We start from the raw sequence: 23,053 nt of genomic DNA, 5'->3' as shown, positions 1-23,053 counted from the left end.
TCAGTGAGTGAAAGGGGAAAGATTAAGGCTAGGTTTGGGGTGTTGGGGTGAAAGCTTGGTGAGAAGTGAGAATTGTTCGATGATGAAGGGGATGACGGATCAATGATATTTTGATGTTATGTTATTGTTGTTTCAAGGCTGAATAACTGTTTTCGCAGCCCTGTCCTAATAAATGGCCTTTTACGCTTAATTGGTGGTATGGTGTGTGATTATTCAACGAAGAGACAACAACGAGAATTAACGAGAAACAATAAAGAAATATGCACAACTGAGAAGCAAACAGCCCAAAAAGGCAGTATAAACATGTATAATTTGTGTACAGTTTTACGTATCCCATGAGTTCTCTTTAAAAATACCTGTCTGACATATCAAGCTAATAAAGTACTTTGTCTTTTACAGCATTTCATTTCTCTGAAGAAGGGTGAGGCAGTGTACGGGGGCTAACAGGGGCTCCCTGGGGCTCTGCCTCTCACCTGTAACCAGAGTAGGCCATCAGTTGTAAAGTACACAGAGATACCAGAGGTTGAAAACAGAAACCTGTTCTCACTAGAAATACAGGTTCTCTGAAAGTACATATTTCAAAGTGCAGCAGTGGTTCTATTTCGAGATAGTGCTTCCTGGTACCCTTGGCAGGCAGGGACATGCTGGTGCGATTCCAGGCAAGGTCTGTGAGTCTTATGAGTTACTCGTAAGCACGTCAGCAGTCAAACCTTCCAAGAGATGGAGCCATGTAATGTACTTTTCTAAATAATTTACTGTACATTGAACAGAGTGGCTGTACGTGATCATGCAGCAGCCATCATATAATACAAGAATATTCCATGTACAAGTCTTCTGGTGAGAAGAGCAGGAGCAGCCATGGTTCTTCGGGTATCCTTTGCGACTCTACAGAGATCTCCCATCAACAGAGGGTTGGCCGGTCCAGGACTTGGTCCACACTGCGAAAATCAAAGCATTGTGTTTGAAAGTATATACTCCGCTCCACTTGATAGGGCCGGGCCATCCTGCATTAGACTCTATGGATGCCAAGAACGTCCACCTTATAGAGTAAACGGAAAACCACTGAAGTTCAAGTCAGAAGAAACTTCCCGCAGGACATCATGACTAGTTGACAGGCTAGGGTCAGGGATCAGCCTGCTGTCCTCAATTCCCCCAAACCTGGGAGCTCCCCGCTGTGGGCCTACATAGACCAGAGCACCCAGGGTGGGTGGCCGCCATCTTGACTGGTTAGTTCCAGCATACTGCGGGCCAGCACTGGACTCTAAGGTTCGACTTCACCGATGTGCACTGAGTATTCCATTCTCACAATTTGTCCTCCAGGTCCAATTCAGGAGAGGCCGTCTGCAGGAAGAAAGGGCATGACTTAGAAGAGGTTTAGTGAAGACAAGCAGTGGAAGGAGTACGTAGACATCATTCACAACATTGGTCCTGTCACTCTAGTCTAATAGGGATGGGGAGCATCGTGAAGTTTGTGTTTACGTAAAGTAGTTCAGGGTGAATCTTGGAAAGGTTGTGTACGTGTGTATGTCCAACCTGCCTTCCCTGAATGTGCTACTCACCAGCTGTTATGGTTGGTGAGGGCATGAGATGGTGGGGAACGTCCCAATGTGTCAGGGATCTCTTTACCTGTAGAAAAGGTATGGAGGTCTGGAAGACTGCCAGAGCCAAGCCCCCTTTTAGCGAAGGAGTTGTTTGTTTGGGATTTTTAAAGTGGTTCTACGATTACAGCTGTTTTGGAATATTTGCTCCACATGTGCTGCATTGTCCCCGCTTAACTGCAGTGCCTAAGTCGGGGTGGACCCGGTTGGACGGAGCTCCACCATTATTTTTGGAGAGAGAACTCTGTCCCCCTTCCCGCATGCCAAAGGAAGCTGAGAGGTGTAACCTTGTGCCCCATCACTGCATCTGCTTGCATTTGTAAACACTGTATGTGTGTAATGTAGCCTCAGGAAGCTTTTAAGCCCCATCACACAGGCAACATCCCCTTTATTTGTGAGAGACGTCAGGTCAGGGGTTAATTATGAATCCCCTATCTGAGAAGTAACACAGAACTTCAAACCATTGACCCTTTTATCACCCTATGAACTGGAAATGTGCCGCGATTTTGTACTTCGGCAGTGGATAAAGCAGAAAACAAGCATGCATTGACAGCAAGTTAGCTTATTTTTAAAAAAATACACCAAGCACGTTTTGTTTACTCTCTAAATACAGTTTAAAATGAAATCCCAAGTTCCACATGTTTGCTTACAAATAGTCTCCATTTCGGCCAATTTAAGCTCAATTACACACTAATGTGTGGAAACATGCATGTGATCTATCACAAAGAAAACAAATTAGAAAATGTTCTTTTCACATTTTTGCATGATTATGTAAACGTGTTTTTGTAAAATCGGCATGGTCCATTACGAGTGAGGAATGTAATAACGAGATTACAAGGGAGGAATGTTATAATGGGATTACATTACTTTTTGTAACATCACTTCCTATGACATCCTTTCTGCCCATTAACTTTGTGTTTTGTCACTCACATTTGCGTGCTTTCAATTCGCCAACTTTATTTGTTTTAGCTAGTCCTGCTTGTGTTTGTCACTCTCACGGCCAGCTTACCACCTCTCTGATTGGCTCCTTCTATGCTTCTACCAATATCTTCATTTTTAGAACTATTTTTATCTTTTCCTTGAGGCACTCCATGATAATGCATGTGTTTTCCAGCTGTATCGCTTGGGTGCTTCCCTTCCCAGCCCGCACTCCAATCTGTTTCCTTTCCCTTGTTCTCTGTCTCCTCTCCCGTGCTCCATGTTGTTGTCTCTCATCTGAGTCCTTCTCCCCTGTCTTCCCTCTTTCTGTGTTGATTCGTCCTTTGCTTTTCAACGCCCCCTTCCTCCATTGTCTTTGTTGCTTTTTCACCACCAACCCCAGATAAAGCTGCTGCTTAGTGTTCACCCACGTTCCCCTCGCTCCTTTGCTATTCGTGTTTAGTGCCTTCCTGTCCACCCTATCTCTGTTGTTTTTCCTCACACATCGCTTGTCAATGTTGCTTATTGCCCACCCACCCTTCGTTACCATAATTGTTTCCCTGTCCACCCTCAGTAGCTGCTTTCCCCCCGCCCACCCTCCATTGCTGGTTTCTAAAATCCATTGCCCTTGTTGCTTTCTCCCACTTTCACTTTTTAAGCTCTTTGTGAAACTGGCTTTGCCAGTAGGTCTCAAAGGTGAGACCTGATGGCTAGAGGCATCTGGGCACCTGAAAGGCCATTTCTGTGACAATACCAGAGAGAGGAGGTCAGCCGTGGAAACCTGAGCCGTGGGGCACTGATGCTCCATCCACACGAATCCCTAAACTATGACTGCAAGCTTCAGAGAATCTGCTGTCCAGTTCTAATACCCGAGTCAGAGTAGACATTTTACTGACGTGTACAATGAGCCTTAGAGACAGTTGTCTATTTGACAAATAAGCTGCATATGTCGGCTTCTTTACCCTGGAGCGTGGTTCAAAACCTGTGAATGTTAGTGTAATGTTAATCGCTGTTTTGATAGTGAGGGAGAGATCTCGTATGAGCAGCACAGAAAGAGGCCATTTGGAAGAGCCTGACGCGATTTATAGTCAGTGAGGCTTGGATTCAGTTGAAGGGAGAAGGGGGCCTCATGGTCAGTCTATGGGGACTGAGCATGAGGGCCATGGTCCAGTGCTGTCACTCTGGACTCAGCAGGAATGGCCTGGTCCAGTGGCGTCACTGTGGGTAGGGCTGGCTTTAGCGCTGGTGGTGTCCAGCGCGCCAGTCTTTGTTGGCATCCCCCAGTTCCCTCACTCCCACCCTCAGCACTTCTCATCTCTCCACAGACCCTCGCTCGCATGCATTTCATTTCTTTTCAAGCGCTACTCATACCAGCGTGGGGTGTCAGAGCACTTTACGTCACACACACAATGAATCATATGTGTAAATCAATGTGTAGGAAACGTTAATAATACAATGAGGACTACAAGGTGTAGGAGTCACATGCCATCCATACTGGTGGGCAGTATTTTTAAGAGTACTTGGTCTCGAGAAACACAGTCAAAATATTTAAAACGTAGCATAGTGTTTGGGGGTCTGCTTTACTAATAAGAATGAATTTCTACCCAAAAAAACCTTTTTATCAACATTAGGATAAAGAAATACTGGGGAAAATACATAATGTATTAACCTATTCCTTGTAGTTCTCATTCAGCTCGTTGAGGCTAGTTCATAGCTCACTGTGTTATATTAGGATTGTAAATTATAAACTGTAAGTAACAAAAGGGTCGATGTGAAAAAAGCAGAACCCACTGAGCTATGTATATAACATACAATTCTATGATCTGCATGATACACTTCTTTGCAGCAGGTATATTAAGCCTCTATGCTACTTTATGATGAGCCAAAATGCCATGAGGCAAAATTTTATCTCTTTTCAGCAAGTAAATTAATCACCCACATTATCTTGACATCGTTATTGGTGTCTGAAAATTGCTTGACAAGAAAGGAACTCTGCAGCAGGAGCTTTTAAACCCATAAGTTATTTTCAAAACACAGCGCCCCCCAGCTCCGCACCCGGTGCAGTGGCACAGGTCGCACTTCCCTAAAGACAGCCCTGACTGTGGGTTCAGCAGAAGATTCCTGGTCCAATGGTGTCCCTGTAGCTTCAGCAGGGGAGGCTTAATCCAGTGCAGACACTCTGGACCCAGTGCAGGGGGTGGTGAAGGTGGATCAAGAGCTGGTCCAGTGATGTCACTGTGGACTCATCTGGAAGGGCTCGGTGCAGTGGTGTCTGTCACTGTGGGCTCATCTGGAAGGGCTCGGTGCAGTGGTGTCTGTCACTGTGGGCTCATCTGGAAGGGCTTGGTGCAGTGGTGTCTGTCACTGTGTGCTCAGCAGGAAGGGCTCTTCCAGTTAAACCACTAAGGTCCCAGCAGGAGGGGCCTGGTCCAGTAATGTCACTGCGGACTCAGTAGAGGGAGCCTGGTCAGTGGTGTCAGTGTTGGGTCAGCAGGAGGGGCGTGGTCTAGTGGTGTCACTGAGGGCCTGGTAAAAAAGGGCCTGATCTAGTAAAGTCACTGTGAACCCAATGAGGATGTGAACCCAGAAGGAGTGCCGTCACTGTGGGCTCAGCAGGAGTGACCCAATCCTGTGCTGTTCCTGTTTGGTGCCACCCGCACCTCGGGGTGGGCACCCTTAGTTGCATCCGGCAGAAGCCCCTACCTCTCCCCAGTGCTCTAGCAGAGATTACTGCTCGGGCTGGCCAGTTACGTCATCGGAAGGCGCAAGGCTCCCCAAAGGGAACTATAATGGGCAGATTGGAGCAGGGTCATTCTCTTTGTCCCCTCCATTTTCTCCAAAGGTGCGGACTGGCAGCAGGTTACCCACCCAACCATCTCTAGAGCAGAAGGGTCCCTGGCTGAAAAATAGCGGAGGATACAGAGAAGTGGACTTTTATCTGGACTGACTGACCCTTGCACAGTGGAAGCATTCAGTTGGGCATTTGGCTGGCCGGAGGAGGGACTGGCCTGCTGGTGGTCCTGGACTCTCCATCCTACACAAGATGCCCTAGTTATGAACTTTTGGGGGTTGCACCTGTGTTTCAGGTACCTCAGTGGGGCCGATGCATTATGCGGTGCCTTTGTGTGGTAGTTACCTCCGTAATGGAGGTTTGGAGAAAGTTGCTACTAATGACTGCTGGTCAATGTGTTCGATCAATGTTGCAAGAATGCCCAGGGTGGAACTCAGGGGTCAGTGCCAGTTAGGACATGCTGGCACAACAAACAGGGGGTTTTCACCACAATGTGCATATCTTAATGTTTGCTGCAATGTTTATAATGTAAATACAGTCTCTCGCCTAATGTATACACACTGTAGAAGCTACCCTGAAGTAATGGTCACTTACGTTATGTAACTGTAACCCTACAAACACTATATAGATAGAGTGCTAGACATCTCAATAAATGTTAAGGACTGTCCTCACACACCACCAGGTGTCATGCTCCATCATAGGCAGTCCTTGCTCTCTAAAAACACGGTTTGATAGAGAGCGGGCCTACACCTGAAGACATGGAGGCACTTCTAATCATTTAAGTGAAGGCCTGTGCAAAAAGTGAGTAAAAAAACCTATGCATTACCCAAATCACATTTAATCATATGGTATTACTTGGTATTAAAAGCAGAAGTGTGGGGATTAGGGGAACTATTACCCCATCACCACTATTGTCGTCAATATGTTTCTGCCATTGGCTCGAATGATACTAGACATGATAAAATGGATCAATGTTTCAGATGTGCGTTCAAAGACAGACACTCTGTGTTCCTATGCATACTTCCACTCATACTCTTACTGCCTCAAGGTGTGTCCCTCGCCGTACACCTACGGATGTCCACTCCTTCTCCCCGACGATGTTGGAATGGAGATTTCCTTGTTGGATATATAGGTGTACCGTAATCATGTAATGAGCTGAACTGCAGCACCTGTGAGCAACTTTGACTAACGTGGTCAATTCGTTGCCAGATCCGGTGTCTGAAACGCCCACACCTAGAGGTCTCGTAGTGCTGCAGTAAACCAATGGGTGTGGTCGGTAAGCGCGGCTTTAGCCGTTTGTACCAGCGCCGTGATCTAACGAAACACCTGTGGCCATGTACAATAGCGCTAGTGTGTTTCGCCTAATGTAAACTTCTGAATCTGGTTTGCATCTCATTGTCCTTCAAAAAATTTTAAGAAAGGATTGATGTCGCTTATGCTTGAGTAAATGATCAAGTTAATGTGAATAAAGGACTGCGCATGCCACAAACTGTGTTGTCATTCCTTGCTTCCATCTACCGCCAGCCTTCCAATTGTTTACAGCTCATCTGCTCTTTTTTCTCTTTGAATGTTTAATACATAATGAAGGTAATCAGTTGTATCTATGTATTTTATATGTTTGTATATATGTTTGTCATGGATATGTGATTATGTTGTAGTATGTTTCATGGATTAATATTTATCAGAACATTTACAAAAATATACTTTGAGAGTGATCAACAAAATATTCTGCACTCAAAAAATTTATTTAATAATCTGAATAAAGAGTTTTTTACAAACCTACATTGTTCAACAACATAGTCATGTGTGTATAGTTAATGCTCTTTGTTGTTGTTTGGTACGTAGCCTGAAACTTATAACCTATAATTAATGAATAACTTGCATTTAGCATCTTTCTTCCCCCTATTGTCACTCCTTGAGACGTGATTGCGGGGGAGGGTTTGAGTAGTGGGCGAATCGCACATTGTATGAATACTATGTTGGATAATCAGAAAGACAGCAGATCAGTGACGCGACTGTAGGCAGAGCAGCAGAGAGCTGTTCCAGTGCTGTAGCCGTGGACCCAATAGGTAAATCAGGTGCTGTCACTGTAAGGGTGGACAGAAGGGGCCTCACCCAGTGCTGTCATTGCAGTAGGACCAGAAAGAGAATGGTTCAGTGAAGTCACCGTGGCCTGGTCAGGAGCAGCCCGTCCTGGGGTGTCACTGCTTTGAGCAGAAATAACCAATCCAGTGCTGCTACTGTGGGCTTAAAAGACAGGAGTCCTGGGGTGTGACTGGGTCCTGGCCAAGGTCTAGTGCAGTCACTGTGGGCTCGGTAGGAGGGGGCAAATCCATTGCTGTTAGTGTGGGCTAAACTAGGGGAGGGGGCTTGTTCCAGTGGCTGCGTTGCCCATGAGGAGATGCAGAAACTGCACTCTGCCATGAGGAGGCAGGGAGATGAGGTGCCTCCGAGGAGCTGTGGCAGAGGCAGCAGTTTACGTATGCTGCAGAAATGAAATGAAAAAGAAACTTCTAAAGCGCTCTGCGGCCAAGCGGCTTCCTGGCGCTAAGGATCACAACATTGTCTACCAAGAGGGCACGAAAGAAGGGGTTTTAGTCTGGGAAAGCCTGAAGAAAGAAGAAAGTTTTAAGAGCTTTGCGAAAATGAGAAAAGATAGGAATAGAGCGAATAGAGAGAGGGAGAGTGTTCCAGATCTGAGGGGCCCGCACAGAAAAGCGGGTGCCACCTGTGCGGGATTTACGAAAACGGGGGACGTGAAGAAAAGTGAGAGAGATGAACAGCCTGCGACCGTCCCTGAAGGAAGGACGCGATCCAGGAGAGGGCAGAGCCCTGGATGCCCGCTGCGCTGACACGGTCACGAAGGATGGCATGATCGACCGTGTCAAACGCAGCGGACAGATCCTAAAGGACTAAGGCCTGGGGAAGATTGCTATCGGCCTTGCCCTTCAGTTCATCCAGGACCGCAAGGACCACGCCCTCGGTTGAGTGGCCTGGTCGAAAGCCAGCCTGGTGAGAGGCCAGGATGTTATTCTCCTCTATGTAGGAAGAGAGGCAAGATGTCACATGGCTCTCAAGAATTTTCCCTAGATAGGGAAGAAGGGAGATCGGCCTAAAGTTCGATGGAAGGGTCCAGGCCGGACCCTTCCCGGCCTGGAGGCCGCAGAGGAGGCTCGCATTCGGAGCATACCCCAACAAGAGGAGATGAGGAGGGTGCAATGTATTCTATCATGAGGAGACAGAGAAGGTGTAGTGTATCCTTTGTGGAAGCAGGGCTGGTTCAGTGTCGCTCAAGTGGAGGTAGAGGGGGTGTGGCGTCTCCTTTTTGGAAGCAGGCAGATGCAGTAACATCCAAGAGGGGATGGGACAAGTGCACAGTCACTCAGGTAAAGACAGAACATATGCAGACCCTTCTATGTGGCAAGTGTGCTGTGTTTAGAAGGAGATGGGGCAGGTGCAGTGTCACTCAGGAGGACATCGGGCAGGTGCAGTGTCACTCAGGAGGAGATGGGGCAGGTGCGGTGTCACTCAGGAGGAGATGGGGCGGGTGCAGTGTCACTCAGGAGGACATCGGGCAGGTGCAGTGTCACTCAGGAGGAGATGGGGCTGGTGCAGTGTCACTCAGGAGGACATGGGGCAGGTGCAGTGTCATTCAGGAGGAGATGGGGCAGGTGCAGTGTCACTCAAGAGGAGATGGGGCAGGAGCAGTGTCACTCAGGAGGAGATGGGGCAGGAGCAGTGTCACTCAGGAGGACATGGGGCAGGTACAGTGTCATTCAGGAGGAGATGGGGCAGGTGCGGTGTTACTCAGGAGGACATGGGGCAGGTCCAGTGTCACTCAGGAGGAGATGGGGCAGGTGCAGTGTCACTCAGGAGGAGATGGGGCAGGTGCAGTGTCACTCAGGAGGACATGGAGCAGGTGCAGTGTCACTCAGGAGGAGATGGGGCAGGTGCAGTGTCACTCAAGAGGAGATGGGGCAGGAGCAGTGTCACTCAGGAGGAGATGGGGCAGGAGCAGTGTCACTCAGGAGGACATGGGGCAGGTACAGTGTCACTCAGGAGGAGATGGGGCAGGTGCGGTGTCACTCAGGAGGAGATGGGGCAGGTGCGGTGTCACTCAGGAGGAGATGGGGCAGGTGCAGTGTCACTCAGGAGGAGACGGAGCAGGTGCAGTGTTACTCAGGAGGACATGGGGCAGGTGCAGTGTCACTCAGGAGGACATGGGGCAGGTACAGTGTCACTCAGGAGGAGATGGGGCAGGTGCGGTGTCACTCAGGAGGAGATGGGGCAGGTGCGGTGTCACTCAGGAGGAGATGGGGCAGGTGCAGTGTCACTCAGGAGGAGACGGAGCAGGTGCAGTGTTACTCAGGAGGACATGGGGCAGGTGCAGTGTCACTCAGGAGGACATGGGGCAGGTACAGTGTCACTCAGGAGGAGATGGGGCAGGTGCGGTGTCACTCAGGAGGAGATGGGGCAGGTGCGGTGTCACTCAGGAGGAGATGGGGCAGGTGCAGTGTCACTCAGGAGGAGACGGAGCAGGTGCAGTGTTACTCAGGAGGACATGGGGCAGGCGCAGTGTCACTCAGGAGGAGACGGAGCAGGTGCAGTGTTACTCAGGAGGACATGGGGCAGGTACAGTGTCACTCAGGAGGAGATGGGGCAGGTGCGGTGTCACTCAGGAGGAGATGGGGCAGGTGCAGTGTCACTCAGGAGGAGACGGAGCAGGTGCAGTGTTACTCAGGAGGACATGGGGCAGGTGCAGTGTCACTCAGGAGGAGATGGGGCAGGTGCGGTGTCACTCAGAAGGAGATGGGACAGGTGCAGTGTATTCTAAGCAGAATTTGGGCAGGTGCAGTGTCACTCAGGAGGAGATGGAGCACGTGCAGTGTCACTCAGAAGGAGATGGGACAGGTGCAGTGTCTTCTAGGAAGAGATTAGGCAGGTGCAGTGTCACTCAGGAGTAGATGAGACAGGTGCAGGGTCTCTTGGAAGAGATGGAGCAGGTTGCAGTGCCACACAAGTGAAGCTGGCACAGGGGAAGTATTTCCTATGAGGAGCTGTAGGCAGTGCAGTGCCACTGAGTAGGAGATGGGGCAAGTACGGTGCCTTCTAAGAAGAGATTTGGCAGGCGCAGTGTCACTCAGGAAAAGATGGAGCAGGAGCAGTGTCACTAAGGAAGTGTTGGGGCAGGTGCAGCATTTCCTGTGAGGGGATGTCAGAGGTGCAGTGTTACAAAGGTGGGGGTGGACGAGGTGTCGTGTCTCCTTTGAGGAGATGATAGAGGTGCAGTGCCATACAAGAAGGGATGGGACAATTGAAGTCACTCAGATGGAGAGAGAACATGTGCAGACTCTTCTACTAGGAGATGGGACAAGTGCAGTGTCACTCAGGAGACAGGGCAGGTGCAGTGTCACTCAGGAGGTGAGGGGGCAGGTGCAGTGTCACTCAGGAGGCGATGGGGCAGGTGTAGTGTTACTCAGGAGGAGATGGGGAAGATGCAGTGTCTGAAACCTGTCGCGGGTTTCAGAGTTGGGCATCCCTGGGCTGGCACATCAATGGCTTTCCTCCTTCCTGTCAGGTCGATCCCAAAGGATCCAGTTGGCTGATCGGGTATCCAATATTGGCGCTGTAACGTGTAGTGTCCCTCAAGGTTCTGCGTTGTCTCCCCTCCTTTTCAATATCTATCTACAGCCTCTGGTGGCTGCATTGGCCCACATGGAGTGGCAAGTTTTCAATTACGCTGATGGTACACAAATTATCATTTGGATTGACAACTCTCCCACGGATCATGCACGGATGCAAAGCATGCTGAGGTACACAGTCAATTGGATAACAGCAAATTCACTAAAAATTAACCCCGATAAAACCGAGGTACTGGTCATCACCACGGGTAACAACCCATGGAGTGACCTCTTTTGGCCACGAGAGCTAGGCACCACTCCCACGCCAGCCCCGGTCATAAAAAGTCTTAGAATAAAAATAGATGCCAAGCTCTCTATGTCATTCCAGGTATCTACCATGGCAAGGACATGTGTGGGCCTACTGAGACAGCTACGTAGACTCGCCCCCCTTCTCTCATTTACAGCACTACAAAATTGCTGTGTCTGCAATGATTATGTCAAGTTAGATTATGGCAACTCTCTGTACATTGGCCTTCCTGAGAAGCTGCTAACAAACCTCCAAGTGGTCATGAATGAAGCTGCCAGACTGATTTTCAGGCTCCCAAGACGGGCACATGCCACCCCCCTACTGCAGCAGCTGCACTGGGTCCCGATCAAACAGCGAACCAGGTTCAAAGGTCTATGCATAGCCCATAAAGCCATCCACGGTCGGGCCCAGCCTACATCAAGGACCTCCTTGTAAACTATGCGCCAGGGCGTACCCTTCGATCATCTGATACTGGCCTTTTGGCCTGCCCCTGCTTTAATTAATCCTCCAAAGGGGGCAGAGCCTTTTCCCCAATGATCCCTCAACTCTGGAATAAGCTGCCGGCAAGCATTTGCAGGGAACCCACCCTTCTTCCATTGAGGAAAAAACTTAAAAAGCTTCTTTTTACTGAAGCCCGGGGCACAACCTAGGCTAAATTTCGGTGCATACATATGCAGATGTGGTGAGGTTGGGTTCTCTCTCATAGTGCTAAGAGACCTGTCGGTGATTATGCGCTCTAGAAATCTCAGTTAACATTAACATTCTAAGAAGAAATTGTGAAGGTGCTGTGTCATTCAGGAGGAAATGGGGCAGGTGCAGTGCCACGCGAGTGAAGATGGGACATATGCAGCGTTTCCTATGAGGAGATGTAGCAGGTGCAGTGTTATGCAGGTGGGGTGGAGCAGGTGAAGTGTCTCCTTTGAGGAGATGATAGCAGGGCACCAGGGCCGGCTCTAGGGCGGTGAGATCGGTGCCACCACACCAGGCGCTGCCTTGGGGGCATCATTTTTACAAGTAATATTATTTTAACAGCACCAACCTGCTGGCACATTCCCGGCCTCCACCAATTTTTGTAGGCATCAATTAAAACGTCACGATAACTCCAGTGATGATTTATCGTGTTCCTGAAAGAGACTGGAGGTTTGTCTAGTGGAAGATTTGACTAATCAAAGAGTAGTACAGAGGGTTAAAATGCCTGCTGCTAAGAACATGTACCATTCAGATAAAAAAGTGCATGTAATGTAAATAGGTCAGTGGGTTACTGTTTCTGTAAGAGAGCTCCTTTTGTTACTCGTCGTTTGTAAGTCACAATCGTAATATAAAACATTGAGCTATTAACCCCTTCGACGCTCATGACGAGCTCAGCTCGTCATGAGTTACGCCTCTCGTACGCTCATGACGAGCTGAGCTCGTCATGAACCGCGGGTTTTCGCAAAAGTCAGCGCACAGCGGGAAAATGCGCCGCACGCGTGGGGTTAATTGTCATCAAAGAGCTGTGTGTAAACTGCAAGGTATAGGTTAGAGCTATATGTTTTTTTGCCCAGTCTTTCATTATCCTAATTTTGCAAAAAACGTTCATGTGGGTGGGAAACAATTCCTGTTATTAAAGAGAACCCCCAACAGTGGTGTTACATTTTAAATTTTGAATTTGGGCATTTCCAGAATAAGGACTCTTAAACTATATTGCCTACCAGTATCGAGGACACGTTACTCCTATACACTGATTTACACATCTATGAGTGTCTTTGTGCCATGTGTGGGTGATGTAAAGTGCTCTGACACGTTACACTGGTATGAGTGGTGCTATAAAACTAAATGAATCCGAGAGACAGTGGTTCTGGAGACTTGAAGGGCACTGTTAAAGGGCGGTGGTGAGGGAATCCGTGGCCGAGGTGGTCATTGGGGGGAGCCAACAGAAATTGTCGCACAGGGGGCCACCAGCGCTAAACCCCGCCCTGAGGTGCACTGCCAATCAAGAGGGCATGGGACAATTGCAGTCACTCAGATGGAGACAGAACATGTACACTCTTATTCAAGAAAATGGGGCAGGCATAGTGTCACTCAGGTGGAGATGGGGCAGCAGCAGTGCCACTCAGGAGGAGATGGGGCAGGTGCAGAGTCACTCTGGAGGAGATGGGACAGGAGCATTGTCACTCTGGAGGAGATGGGGCAGGTGCAGTGTCACTCTGGAGGAGATGGGGCAGGTGCAGTGTCACTCTGGAGGAGATGGGGCAGGTGCAGAGTCACTCTGGAGGAGATGGGGCAGGTGCAGTGTCACTCTGGAGGAGATGGGGCAGGTGCCAGGCCCGGACTGGCCATAGCGGGCACCGGGCAATCCCCCGGTGCGCCGCAAGGGTGGGGGCCGGTTTTGAGCCCCTGGGGACCGATTTTGTTACAGTGCCGTTTTTGCAAAATCAGCCCTGCAACAAAACCGGCCCTGGCAAAGCGCTCGTCGGCACCTCCAACCCCCCGAGTGGGCAGGGGGGGCCGGCCGAGCACTTTGCCAGGGCCGGTTTTGGTTCCCAGTCCGGCCCTGGCAGGTGCAGAGTCACGTAGGAGGAGTTGGGGGCAGGTGCAGTGTGACTCAGAAGGAGAGGGGTCAGGGGCAGTGTTTTTTAATAAGAGATTAGGTAGCTGCAGGTGCCGAGTCACTCGGGAGCAGATGGGACATGTGCAGTGTCTAAGAAGAGATTGGGCAGGTGCATTGTCACTCAGGAGGAGATGGGGTAATTGGAGTGTCAATCGGGAGGAGGTGGGACAGGTGTGGTTTTCTCTAAGAAGAGATTAGTCAGGTGCAGTGTCACTCAGGAGGAGATGGAGCAGGAGCTGTGTCACTCAAGCGAATATGGGACAAGTGTAGCATTTCCCATGACATGAGACTGTTGCGGTCTCTTCTAAGAGGAGATCAGGCAGGTGCAGTGTCACTCAGGAGGAGGTGGGACAGGTCTGGTGTCACACAGGAGGAGGTGAGACTGGTGTAGCATTTCCTACGAGGAGATGGGACAGGTGCAGTGTCTTCTAAGCCGTGCCACTCAGGATAAGATAGAGCAGGTGCAGTGTCACTCAGGGCAAGATGGGGCATGTGCAGCTTTTCCTATGAGGAGATGTAGCAGGTGCAGTGTGATGCATGTGGATGAGGTGTAGTGTCTCCTTTGAGGAGATGATAGAGGGACAGTGCCATACAAGGCGGGATGGGACAATGTCAGTAAGTCAGTTGGAGGCAAAACATGTGCAGACTATTTTACTAGGAGATGGGGCAGGCGCAGCGTCACTCAGAAGGGGACAGGGCAGGTGCAGTGTCACTCAGGAAGAGATGGAGCAGGTGCAGTGTTACTCAGGAGGAGATAGGGCAAGTATGGAGCCACTCAGGAGGAGATAGGGCAGGTGCAGTGTCACTCAGGAGGAGATGGGGCAGGTGCAGTGTCACTCAGGAGGAGATAGGGCAAGTATGGAACCACTCAAGAGGAGATAGGGCAGGTGCAGTGTCACTCAGGAGGAGATAGGGCAGGTGCAGTGTCACTCAGGAAGAGCTGGAGCAGGTGCAGTGTCACTCAGGAGGAGATAGGGCAAGTATGGAGCCACTCAGGAGGAGATAGGGCAGGTGCAGTGTCACTCAGGAGGAGATGGGGCAGGTGCAGTGTATTTTAATAAGAGATTAGGTAGCTGCAGTGTCACTCATGAGGAGATGGAGCTGGTGCGGTGTCACTCAGGAGGAGACATGTTAGGTGCAGGTGCAGTGACTTCTAAAAAGACATGGGGCATGTGCGGGGTCACTCAGGAGGAGATGGGGCAGGTGCGGTGTCGCTCAGGAGGAAATGGGCCAGGTGCGAGGTCACTCGGGAGGAGATGGGGCAGGTGCAGCATTTCTTATGAGGAGATGTAGCAGGTGCAGTGTTTTGCAGGTGGATGAGGTGTAGTGTCTCCTTTGAGGAGATAATAGAGGGGATGGGACAAGTGCAGTCACTTAATTGTAGGAAGAACGTGTGCAGACTATTTTCCGAGGATATAGAGATGTGCAGCGTCACTCAGGAGGAGACAAGGTAGGTGCAGTGTCACTCAGGAGGAGATGGGTAATGAGCAGTGTCTTCTAAGAAGAGATTGTGCAGGTGCAGTGTCACTCAGGAGCAGTTGGGACAGGTGCAGTGACTTCTAAGAAGAGATGGGGCAAGTGTAGTGTCACTGAGGAGGAGATGGGGCAGGCATAGTGTCACTCAAGAGGATGGGGCAGGTGCGGTGTCACTGAGGAGGAGATGGGGCTGGTGCAGTGTCACTGAGGAGGAGATGGGGCAGGTGCGGTGTCACTCAGGAGGAGATGGTGCAAGTCCAGTGTCACTCAGGAGGAGATGGGGCAGGTGCGGTGTCACTCAGGAGGAGATGGGACAGGTGCAGTGTCACTCAGGAGGAGATGGGGCAGGTGTGGTGTCACTCAGGAGGAGATGGGGCTGGTGCAGTGTGATTCAGGAGGAGAGGGGTCGAGAGCAGTGTCTTTTAATAAGAGATTAGGTAGCTGCAGTGTCACTCAGGAGGAGATGGAGCATGTGCAGTGTCACTCAGGAGGAGATGGGGCAGGTGCAGTGACTTCTAAGAAGAGATGGGGCAGGTGCGGTGTCACTCAGGAGCAGATGGGACAGGTGCAGTGACTTCTAAGAAGAGATGGGGCAGGTGCGGGGTCACTCAGGAGGAGATGGGCAGGTGCAGTGTCACTCAGGAGGAGATGGGCAGGTGCGGTGTCACTCAGGAGGAGATGGGGCAGGTGCGGGGTCACTCAGGAGGAGATGGGGCAGGTGCAGTGTCACTCAGTGTGAGATTGGGCAAGTGCGGCGTCACTCAGGAGGGTATGGGGCAGGTGCAGTGTCACTCAAGAGGAGATGGGGCAGGTGCAGTGTGACTCAGAAGGAGACAAGGTAGGTGCAGTGTCACTCTGGAGCAGATGGGACAGGTGCAGTGACTTCTAAGAAGAGATGGGGCAGGTGCAGTGTCACTCAGGATGAGATGGGGCGGGTGCGGAGTACCTCAAGAGGAGATGGGGCAGGTGCAGTGTCACTCAGGAGGAGATTGGGCAGGTGCAGTGTCACTCAGGAGGAGATGGGGCGGGTGCAGCATTTCTTATGAGGAGATGTAGCAGGTGCAGTGTTTTGCAGGTGGATGCGGTGTAGTGTCTCCTTTGAGGAGATAATGGAGGGGATGGGACAAGTGCAGTCACTCAATTGAAAGGAAGAACTTGTGCAGAATCTTTTCCGAGGAGATAGAGAGGTGCAGGGCCACTCAGAAGGAGACATGGTAGGTGCAGTGTCACTCAGGAGGAGACAAGGTAGGTGCAGTGTCACTCAGGAGGAGACAAGGTAGGTGCAGTGTCACTCAGGAGGAGATGGGTAATGAGCAGTGTCTTCTAAGAAGAGATTGTGCAGGTGCAGTGTCACTCAGGAGCAGTTGGGACAGGTGCAGTGACTTCTAAGAAGAGATGGGGCAAGTGTAGTGTCACTGAGGAGGAGATGGGGCAGGTGCGGTGTCACTCAGGAGGATGGGGCAGGTGCGGTGCCACTGAGGAGGAGATGGGGCAGGTGCAGTGTCACTGAGGAGGAGTTGGGGCAGATGCGGTGTCACTCAGGAGGAGATGGGGCAGGTGCAGTGTCACACAGAACAAGACGTGGTGGGTGCAGTGTCACTCAGGAGGAGATGGGGCAGGTGCGGTGTCACTCAGGAGGAGATGGGGCAGGTACAGTGTCACGCAGGAGGAGTTGGGGCAGTTGCAGTGTGACTCAGGAGGAGAGGGGTGGAGAGCAGTGTATTTTATTAAGAGAATAGGTAGCTGCTTGGGAGATGTGGCAGGTGCAGTGTTACTCTGGAGCAGATGGGACAGGTGCAGTGACTTCTAAGAAGAGATGGGGCAGGTGCGGTGTCCCTCAGGAGGAGATGGGGCAGGTGCGGTGTCACTCAGGAGGAGATGGGGCAGGTGCGGTGTCACTCAGGAGGAGATGGGGCAGGTGCAGTGTCACTCAGGGTGAGATTGGGCAAGTGCGGTGTCACTCAGGAGGAGATGGGCAGGTGCGGTGTCACTCAGGAGGAGATGGGGCAGGTGCGGGGTCACTCAGGAGGAGATGGGGCAGGTGCAGTGTCACTCAGGGTGAGATTGGGCAAGTGCGGTGTCACTCAGGAGGGTATGGGGCAGGTGCAGGGTCACTCAAGAGGAGATGGGGCAGGTGCAGTGTCACGCAGGAGGAGTTGGGGCAGGTGCAGTGTGACTCAGAAGGAGACAAGGTAGGTGCAGTGTCACTCTGGAGCAGATGGGACAGGTGCAGTGACTTCTAAGAAGAGATGGGGCAGGTGCAGTGTCACTCAGGATGAGATGGGGCAGGTGCGGAGTACCTCAAGAGGAGATGGGGCAGGTGCAGTGTCACTCAGGAGGAGATTGGGCAGGTGCAGTGTCACTCAGGAGGAGATGGGGCAGGTGCAGCATTTCTTATGAGGAGATGTAGCAGGTGCAGTGTTTTGCAGGTGGATGAGGTGTAGTGTCTCCTTTGAGGAGATAATGGAGGGGATGGGACAAGTGCAGTCACTCAATTGAAAGGAAGAACTTGTGCAGAATCTTTTCCGAGGAGATAGAGAGGTGCAGGGCCACTCAGAAGGAGACATGGTAGGTGCAGTGTCACTCAGGAGGAGACAAGGTAGGTGCAGTGTCACTCAGGAGGAGATGGGTAATGAGCAGTGTCTTCTAAGAAGAGATTGTGCAGGTGCAGTGTCACTCAGGAGCAGTTGGGACAGGTGCAGTGACTTCTAAGAAGAGATGGGGCAAGTGTAGTGTCACTGAGGAGGAGATGGGGCAGGTGCGGTGTCACTCAGGCGGATGGGGCAGGTGCGGTGCCACTGAGGAGGAGATGGGGCAGGTGCAGTGTCACTGAGGAGGAGTTGGGGCAGATGCGGTGTCACTCAGGAGGAGATGGGGCAGGTGCAGTGTCACACAGAACAAGACGTGGTGGGTGCAGTGTCACTCAGGAGGAGATGGGGCAGGTGCGGTGTCACTCAGGAGGAGATGGGGCAGGTGCAGTGTCACGCAGGAGGAGTTGGGGCAGTTGCAGTGTGACTCAGGAGTAGAGGGGTGGAGAGCAGTGTATTTTATTAAGAGAATAGGTAGCTGCTTGGGAGATGTGGCAGGTGCAGTGTCACTCTGGAGCAGATGGGACAGGTGCAGTGACTTCTAAGAAGAGATGGGGCAGGTGCGGTGTCACTCAGGAGGAGATGGGGCAGGTGCGGAGGAGATGGGGCAGGTGCGGTGTCACTCAGGAGGAGATGGGGCAGGTGCGGTGTCACTCAGGAGGAGATGGGGCAGGTGCAGTGTCACTCAGGGTGAGATTGGGCAAGTGCGGTGTCACTCAGGAGGAGATGGAGCAGGTGCAGTGTCACTTAGAAGGAGACATGTTAGGGGCAGTGTCACTCAGGAAGAGATGGGGCAGGTGCAGTGTCACTCAGAAGGAAACAAGGTAGGTGGAGTGTCTCTCGGGAGCAGATGGGACAGGTGCAGTGACTTCTAAGAAGAAATGGGGTAGGTGAAGTGTCACTCAGGATGAGATGGGGCAGGTGTGGTGTCACTGAGGAGGAGATGGGGCAGGTGCAGTGTCACTCAGGAGGAGGGGGGTCGGGAGAAGTGTCTTTTAATAAGAGATTAGGGTGCTGCAGTGTCACTCAGGAGGAGATGGAGCATGTGCAATGTCACAAAGAACAGGACGGGGCAGGTGCAGTGTCACTCAGGAGGAGATGGGGCAGGTGCAGCGTCACGCAGGAGGTGTTGGGGCAGGTGCAGTGTTACGCAGGTGGTGGTGGTGGGGCAGGTAAAGTGTTCCCTTTGAGGAGATGATAGAAGTGCAGTGCCATACAAGACGGGATGGGACAATATCAGTCACTCAGTTGGAGACAGAACATGTGCAGACCCTTTCACTAGGAGATGCTGCAGGTAGGTGCAGTGTCACTAAGGAGACAAGGCACGTGCAGTGTCACTCAGGAGGCGAGGGGGCAGGTACAGTGTCACTCGGGAGCAGATGGCGCAAGTTATTTTCTCTGTTAAGGAGATGGGGCAAGTGCAGTGTCACTCAGGAGATGGGGCAGGAGTAGTGTATTCTAAGAAGAGATTAGGTAGGGACAGTGTCACTTAGGGGAAGATGGGGCACGTGCAGTGTCACTCAGGAGGAGATGGGGCAGGTGCAGCATTTCCTATGAGCAGAAGAGACAGGTGCGGTGTCTTCTAAGAAGAGATTGTGCAGGTGCAGTGTCACTCAGGGGCAGATGGGACAAGACAGTGACTTCTAAGAAGAGATGGGACAGGTGCAGAGACTTCTAAGAAGAGATGGGGCAGGTGCAGTGTCACTCAGGATGAGATGGGGCAGGTGCGGAGTACCTCAAGAGGAGATGGGGCAGGTGCAGTGTCACTCAGGAGGAGATTGGGCAGGTGCAGTGTCACTCAGGAGGAGATGGGGCAGGTGCAGCATTTCTTATGAGGAGATGTAGCAGGTGCAGTGTTTTGCAGGTGGATGAGGTGTAGTGTCTCCTTTGAGGAGATAATAGAGGGGATGGGACAAGTGCAGTCACTCAATTGTAGGAAGAACTTGTGCAGAATCTTTTCCGAGGAGATAGAGAGGTGCAGGGTCACTCAGAAGGAGACATGGTAGGTGCAGTGTCACTCAGGAGGAGACAAGGTAGGTGCAGTGTCACTCAGGAGGAGATGGGGCAGGTGCAGCATTTCCTATGAGCAGAAGAGACAGGTGCGGTGTCTTCTAAGAAGAGATTGTGCAGGTGCAGTGTCACTCAGGAGCAGATGGGACAGGACAGTGACTTCTAAGAAGAGATGGGACAGGTGCAGTGTCACTCAGGAGGAGATGGGGCAGGAGCAGTGTCACTCAGGAGGAGATGGGGCAGGTGCAGTGTCACTCAGGAGTAGTTGGAGCAGGCGCAGTGTCACTCAGGAGTAGTTGGGGCAGGTGCAGTGTCTTTTAGCATATCCTATTAGGAGATGTAGGGTATGGGAGAATGTCAGTCACTCAGTTGGAGGCAAAACATGTGCATACTCTTCTCCGAGGAGATGGAGCAAGAGCAGTGTCACTCAGGAGGAGATGGAGCAGGAGCAGTGTCACTCAGGAGGAGATGGAGCAGGAGCAGTGTCACTCAGGAGGAGATGGGGCAAGTGTATTTTTTCTGTAATGGAGGAGGAGCAGGTGCAGTGACCAGTAGCGGCTGTTACCATACGGGGTGAGCGGAGGGAAGTATAAAAAAAACACTTACCTGTTTACGGCTGCAACCTTTCCTCCATCAACCAGGCTAGCGCTACTCTTGTGGCATAGCAAGCATGGGACCCACGTCTTGGCATACCCTTCCCACTTAGGGCGACAAATGCAAAAAGAACAGATGATGGGCTCTTGTTTTCGGTCCAGGGAGGACCTGACCTGGCAGTTCGGGCTGGTCTCTTCCCATGAGGAGCAGGGTAAAGACTGATTTGCATATGGCTGGGTCCAGTCTGAGGTGGCATGGTTAACAAAAAATAAGATGGATTAAACCCAGAACTGTGACTGGGGTGAATGTTTGCGTTGTTCAGCATTCCGTCCATCATTTGTTCTTTTTGCTTTTATCTCTAGCTGTGAGCACTGTGTGATTGTCAGTTTGAGAGTCTGTTGTAGGATAACACTGAAGGACCACCCCCAGCTGTCCACTGTCTGATAGCCAGTCTGAGATGATGCTGTGGGATAGCAGAGAGTGACTACCCCAGCTGCGCATTGTGTGAAGGAGGGTTAGGGGAATTGGCCAACCCGTAGCTGTGCACTGTGTGATAATCAGTTTGAGATGCGGCTGCTGCAAGGTACTAGAGAGTGGCCACTCCCAGCAAAGCACGGTAGGAAAGGAGGCGGGTAAGGGAGACTTGTTTATCTCCAACCGTGCACTTTGTCATGGCGAATCCGAGATGCTACTGGGGGTAGCAGAGTGACTAGCCCCAGCTGTGCACTGTGTAAAAGGAAGAGGAGTAGAGTTAAAGTGAACGATCTCCGGGTGCGCACAGTGTGATAGTCAGTCTGAAGTATTGCTGGAGGGAAGCAGAGATTGACTACCCCCATGTGCGCACTGTGTGATACTCAGTCTGAAAGTGCTGTGTGAACTCTATTTTCAGCTGTGCATTGTGTGACAGTCAGTTTAAGATGCTGCCAGATGGTAGCAAAGTGTGACTACCCCTGATGTGCACTGTGTGACAGTAAGTTTACGGTGCTGCTGGTGGATGGATAACAAAGAGTGACTGATCCAGCTGTGCATTGAGTGAAGGAGAGTTAGGGTAACTTACCTGCCTTCAGCTGTCCATTCCTCCAGATGGAAATGCTCCATCGTGTGATGAGAGGGGGCAAAGAGAGGGTGAGCCTGACAGTGCGATGCTGCTCCAGGGGAGAGAGTGGCTATCCTAAGGCGCTACTCCAAGCTGTGTACCGTGTGAGGAAAGGGGGCGCAGAAAGGGTGACTATATAGTGTGCGATGCCAGCTGCGCCCCATGCAGTGGGAAGGGGTGCAGAGAGGGGAATGGCAGTGTGTGAGCTTCGGTATAAGCTAAGAGTGACTGACCTGCAGCGCTACCCCCAGCTGTGCACCGTGTGATAGCCAGGAGAGCAGAGAGGGACTGGCAGTGTGTGAGGTGCGGCATAAGCTAAGAGTGACTGACCTGCAGCGCTACCCCCAGCTGTGCACCGTGTGAAAGCCAGGGGAGCAGAGAAGGCGACTGGCAGTGTGTGAGATGTGGCATAAGTAGAGAGGGACTGACCTGCGGCGCTACCCCCAGCTGTGCACCGTGTGATAGTCAAGGGTGCAGAGAGGGGGATGCAAGTGTGTGAGATGTGGCATAAGTTGAGAGTGACTGACCTGCGGCGCTACCCCCAGCTGTGCACCGTGTGATAGGCAGGGGTGCAGAGAGGGGACTGGTAGTGTGTGAGATGTGGCATAAGTAGAGAGGGACTGACCTGCGGCGCTACCCCCAGCTGTGCACCGTGTGGTAGTCGGAGACGCTGCCGGAGTCCTGGGATCCCTCCTCGGCGGACGAGGCGCAGGAGCCGGGGGAGCGCGGGAGGGAGTCGGCCGAGGTGCTGCTGTGCGGCGAGAGGCCGTCGGAGGTGGAGAGGCGCTCCCCCAGCAGGCCCTGCAGCTCCCGGATGTAGTCGACGGCCGAGCGCAGCGTCTCCACCTTGCTCATCTTGCGGCTCGCGCCCTGGGCCTGGGGCACGTGGCGCCGCAGGTGCGCGAAGCCCAGGTTCACCAGCTTGACCCGGTTGCGCTCGCGCTCGTTGCGCCGCTCGGAGGTGGCCGAGACCAGGGGGTGGGGGCTGCCGCCGCAGGTGCTGGGGGCGCGGCGCTTGGGGCCCCGGGCCCTGGTGGGCGGTGGGGGCCTGGCTGCCGGTGCCCCCTTCCTCCTGGCCCTCGGTTGGCCTTCAGTCCCTGCGGCGGGCGGCACGCTCTGCGCCCCGGGCAGGTCCATGCTCTGCCCAGGGCAGGTTGGTGCGCGCGAGAGCAGGTACTTCAGACCGGGCTTCTTGGCAGGGACTCGATTTTTGTCTTTTTTCACGAAGGAGTTCGAGAATCGTGTTTTGCTTCCGTGCCCCCACCTGTGGTGTCCTGGAATGAAGCAGGATCTGTTTGAAGGATGTATCTCCACCCCGCTGCCAGCCCAGACTTGCCTCGCACCACTCAGCCACCATCCCGGGCCTGTGTGTCAATCTCCCATCACAGCGGCTCCCGGCCAACCTGCTCCGCGCCTTTTATTCGCTTTTCATTAACTCCAGTCTCTTCTTTTCATACAGAAAGA

General features: G+C 51.9%; 1 protein-coding gene across 1 annotated transcript; it reads right to left on the bottom strand.

Annotated features, from left to right (window-relative positions):
• Positions 1–291: 291 nt before the first annotated feature.
• LOC144767571 (achaete-scute homolog 1-like) lies at positions 292–22,853 on the bottom strand. Its single transcript, XM_078650991.1, has 2 exons — positions 22,215–22,853; positions 292–1,341 (listed from the first exon to the last, which is right to left on the bottom strand). The coding sequence occupies exon 1, from the start codon at positions 22,724–22,726 to the stop codon at positions 22,223–22,225; it is 504 nt and encodes a 167-aa protein (XP_078507117.1). The 5' UTR covers positions 22,727–22,853; the 3' UTR covers positions 292–1,341; positions 22,215–22,222.
• Positions 22,854–23,053: the final 200 nt, after the last annotated feature.

The sequence above is a fragment of the Lissotriton helveticus genome, chromosome 7 (assembly GCF_964261635.1).
Source record: "Lissotriton helveticus chromosome 7, aLisHel1.1, whole genome shotgun sequence".
Lineage (NCBI taxonomy): Eukaryota > Metazoa > Chordata > Amphibia > Caudata > Salamandridae > Lissotriton > Lissotriton helveticus.
The sequence above is the reverse complement of the archived record's forward strand: the minus strand, read 5'-3'. Positions and strand labels throughout refer to the sequence as shown.

Coding starts and splice junctions, on each gene's coding strand:
- LOC144767571 (XM_078650991.1), bottom strand. CDS start 22,726: ATGGACCTGCCCGGGGCGCAGAGCGTGCCGCCCGCCGCAGGGACTGAA.